This window comes from Trichinella spiralis (genome assembly GCF_000181795.1).
Source record: "Trichinella spiralis strain ISS 195 chromosome Unknown Scfld1559, whole genome shotgun sequence".
In the NCBI taxonomy this organism is placed as follows: Eukaryota; Metazoa; Nematoda; class Enoplea; order Trichinellida; family Trichinellidae; genus Trichinella; species Trichinella spiralis.
In genome coordinates this window covers 3,043-6,887 of record NW_003528498.1, presented here as the reverse complement: position 1 = coordinate 6,887, position 3,845 = coordinate 3,043, and the positions used below count along the sequence as shown (strand labels likewise).

Below are 3,845 nucleotides of genomic sequence, written 5' to 3'. Positions count from 1 at the left end.
GTTGGCAAAATTTCTCATTACTGGCTGGCATCCCAACTGCAAGGGAACCATCCTTATCTTATGAAATCTCGTCGACAAAAACTCCTGGACGGATTCCATTTTCCATCTTCTAATCGGTCTGGCAGGCCCAATGTACACTTTGGCCCCCTCAAATTTTTGATATATGAAATGCAAAAAAAAAATTACCATGATAATTTCTAGCATACACATACCCACGTGAAGGTGCGCGTTTTCACAGAGAGCGGACGTGTGGTTTCTGTAACGCGAGTGACAGCGTATACTATACGCGCCGCAGCTTTTTATCTTCTACAAAGCGGGCGCTTGAGAAAAAATATCTTCTGCACCAACACATATTTATTAGTGACAAAAGAGAACAAACACTCCTTTATCATCTTACGCGCACGCAGTAGAGGGAGAATATCTGGGACACAGAAAGAGCGAACAAAATCTCTCACGATTTGCCACAAAACGAAAAGAGAAGAGACACTATATGTGAAATATCTCGACACTCGATATTCTCACGAAACACAAATATTCACAAAGAGATTAGAACCTTCGGAACAAACCACACGCACTACTGATTCCGTTGAATGGGAAATGGAGTAAATTGCTTCGTCATTGTAAACCGCTCAACGGATTGTTTAAAATTTGCGAAGTATTACACTTCAAAATTTTCTCTTTAAACTTACCACTTTAAACCGATCAATATTCTGCTTTGAAGACAATTTATTGCTAATTTCCATTACAATTATGATAAAACATTTCTTTACATTTCCATCATGCTTGCTTCTATGAAACAGTTGAAAAACAAAGTGTAAAACAAGGCGCAGTTGTATGCACAAAAAATTTAGATAACACTGTAAACGAGATACAAAAATTCGACATGTTGATTGGAGCAATCAAAACAGAGAAAAAAAAAGCAATAGGCGAGACAAAAAAATTAAATAATAGTCTCCCTGCCTTGACAATGAAGACACTGAAACTGTACATTCACTAATAACAGCTTTTCATGGAAACGTTTCGTCAATAGCAGAAATGAATAAAATTTTCACTAATCAGCATAAATAATCAAAAAATCAATTCTGCTGACTACAAATAAAACAAAACGAGTAGCGACAGGAAAAGCCAGTACAGATGAATGAATGAAGGCAATGAACATTCCTTCAAAAGAGAAAGAATAAATCGTTCTCCATGGATCGATTGAAAAATATATAATAAACAAACAAGCAAGCTAACAACAAACAAACAAACAAACAAAAGTAGCAGTGACAGTTTGTACTTAAAAAAGGCAAAAATAAATACAGTTGGAAGTAAACTGTAAAAGAGGGAAGCTCTTCAAAGTGAACCAACAAACAGAAAAGATTTGTTTCCACTGCAACAAAATACCGGCAGTTGGAATTGGAGCAACCAAGGCATAGGAAGACGAAAAATTATTAAGAATAAATATTCCATCTAAAAAGAAAGCACCCCTTCTTTGTAGAGCGTTTAAAAATGGAAAATGTCCTTTTTATTTTAGCTTTCTTCTGCTTTCCGTTTTCTCACATACTTTCGTGACCACTCAAAATGTACAAATTCACCGCATTCTGATTATCTGACTGAGTTGAATCTACTTGGCGATGAGATTCCAGCACAATCAATCTGTCAAAAAGAAGATTAAACTCTCAAAAATAACTAAACTACAGTACAGTACAGTATCGTATACAGTACGCTATAAAATCTCACCTGTCCGAACCAATGACTCTGTACTCTTGAGACTTGTCTTCAATATCTTGAGTAATCTAAAAAACAAAAAAAACATAAAACATAGTCCTCTTTTTTTAATGAATGATAAAAAAGAAACCTTGCTGTCAATGAAGCTGCGACCCTGCATGCCATATTTGTGAAAAGCTAGCACACTATCTGATAAACACACTAAAAAATAGTAAACGATCTTAATTGCAAGTAAAATGCATTAAACAACTGCTTTATATATGTATATTATTACCGATGCGTTCAATTTTGAATGGAAATTCAAATTCTGCAGGTGCGTATCGACTCGACTTCAATTTCCCCTTGAAATTCACGAGTTTAACCTTATCTAAAAAGCGAAGAAAAAAAAACAACATGACTTTTTATTAAAAGAATATTAATTTTTACCTCCATGCGCAACCAGTACGACGTCTTTTTGCAATTGCTGAACTGCACTGACATCAAGCAATGGTAAATCTGTTCAAAGATAAAACATTAAAAATGAAAACCAATATTATGATCCACAAAAAAGCATACTTAAAAGATGGGGTTTGGAAAATGAAGTTTCTGTAATGTTCAAATCGATATAATCAAAAACAACATGTTTTCCGCTTGGCCTATATGAAATAATTTCAAAAAAAATCTTCAAACAAAAATAGAAAAAAATTTTCAATTTTTCATCCCTACTCTGCTCGAACACCGCAACATACTACCGGATATTGATGCTCAACAGGAATAAACATTTCAAATACTGGGATCAGAGAAGGCATCGTACATTCAACAAGCTGAAATTTTAAACAAATAAACGCAGTGCGTAAGAATGAGAATAAATTATTATTAATTTACCTTAATTCGAAGAAATTTTTGCAACGGTTCATACCATTGCATCAACAGGATACCAGTGGAAATAGCTACGGCCAGAAAGCGATGACCGTGGAATGGATTCAACGCGACACAACATCTTGTGCAGCCTTTGGTATTCGCTACACGGCATGAGATCGCCAATCGCCGGGGCAAAATCTTTGCCGGCAATCTGTCCAACGGTAAACTGGACAATCGATTGGTCAAATTCGCACTGTGCAAACTTATCAAACTATGTCTATACAAGTGTGTAGTTCTTCCTTGAAAAACAAAGAGAAAAAAACATATATTACATACATAATATCCATTGTTGTCTACCTTGAATTGCCATCAACGTGTCCTTGTAAACGTACATCCAAGAACAAGGTCGGAAACAGATCTACAAACATGAGCACGTAATTTTGAAGTGAATAAAAAAATGAAACTGTTTCACAGTTGAATGAAAAAAAATATTTACTCGTCTCAATGTAGCTTCGTGCAGTTCGTTCAAATTCAACGAATAAATTCCTTCACTTGCACCGATCAAGATGTGCTGCTCTTTGGTCTCGGAATGGATCCAACTAGCGGAACATTGGATATTGAGAGGACATTGATTGAAAATTTTCGAAAAACAAGCACCCATCACAACCTTTGGCGTCGGTGGTAAGCCAAATGCCGACTGACGCACATTAGCTCGACTACGGTGCTCTTTGGAACGACGTCGGTCCGGTGGAACTGGAGGCAAGTAAGATTCGGAATCACTTCCACTAGAACTATAACAACCTTGCAATTGTACTGTTTCCTCATCGCCCAACAGTAAACGATTCAACGTATGGCCTAAAAGCTAAATCAGACAATCAAAACAAAACAAAACAAAAATTATAATATGCAATTAATTAATCCATGCTTCATTTTTTAATTTACCAAATCTGGAGGTGTTCCACTGCCGTTCACTTGCAACGTTTGCCCTTCATCGTATCGTGCATTTGTCAAAGTAGCATCACTAGTTGTCGGTTGTTTCTGCTGCTCGTCGATCTGTGCTTTCTTGTTCCGGTCTCGCCCGACGCTTCAGAAAAAAAAATTTGTTTTTTTTACATTACAATAAAATATATTTTCCCTAGATAAAACTTACTGACGAGCAGCATTGGCTTGTCGATCGTCACTTGAGCATCGGTCCACGATGCCCCAGCGCCGCAAAATATCGCTGATGCTTTCAGTTTCCTGAACTGAAACGGTGAATCAATCACCGGAACCTGGCTTGTACTATTCTGCGTCGA

General features: G+C 36.6%; 1 protein-coding gene across 1 annotated transcript; it reads right to left on the bottom strand.

The window, feature by feature from the left end:
* Nucleotides 1-2,565: 2,565 nt before the first annotated feature.
* Tsp_12598 (mitogen-activated protein kinase kinase kinase kinase 5) lies at nt 2,566-3,559 on the bottom strand (the record flags this gene model as incomplete). Its single annotated transcript, XM_003368949.1, has 4 exons — nt 2,566-2,849; nt 2,908-2,968; nt 3,047-3,412; nt 3,493-3,559. Coding segments are annotated over 4 exons (778 nt in total), but the record flags the coding sequence as incomplete, so codon positions are not given.
* Between the last annotated feature and the right edge of the window lie 286 nt (nt 3,560-3,845).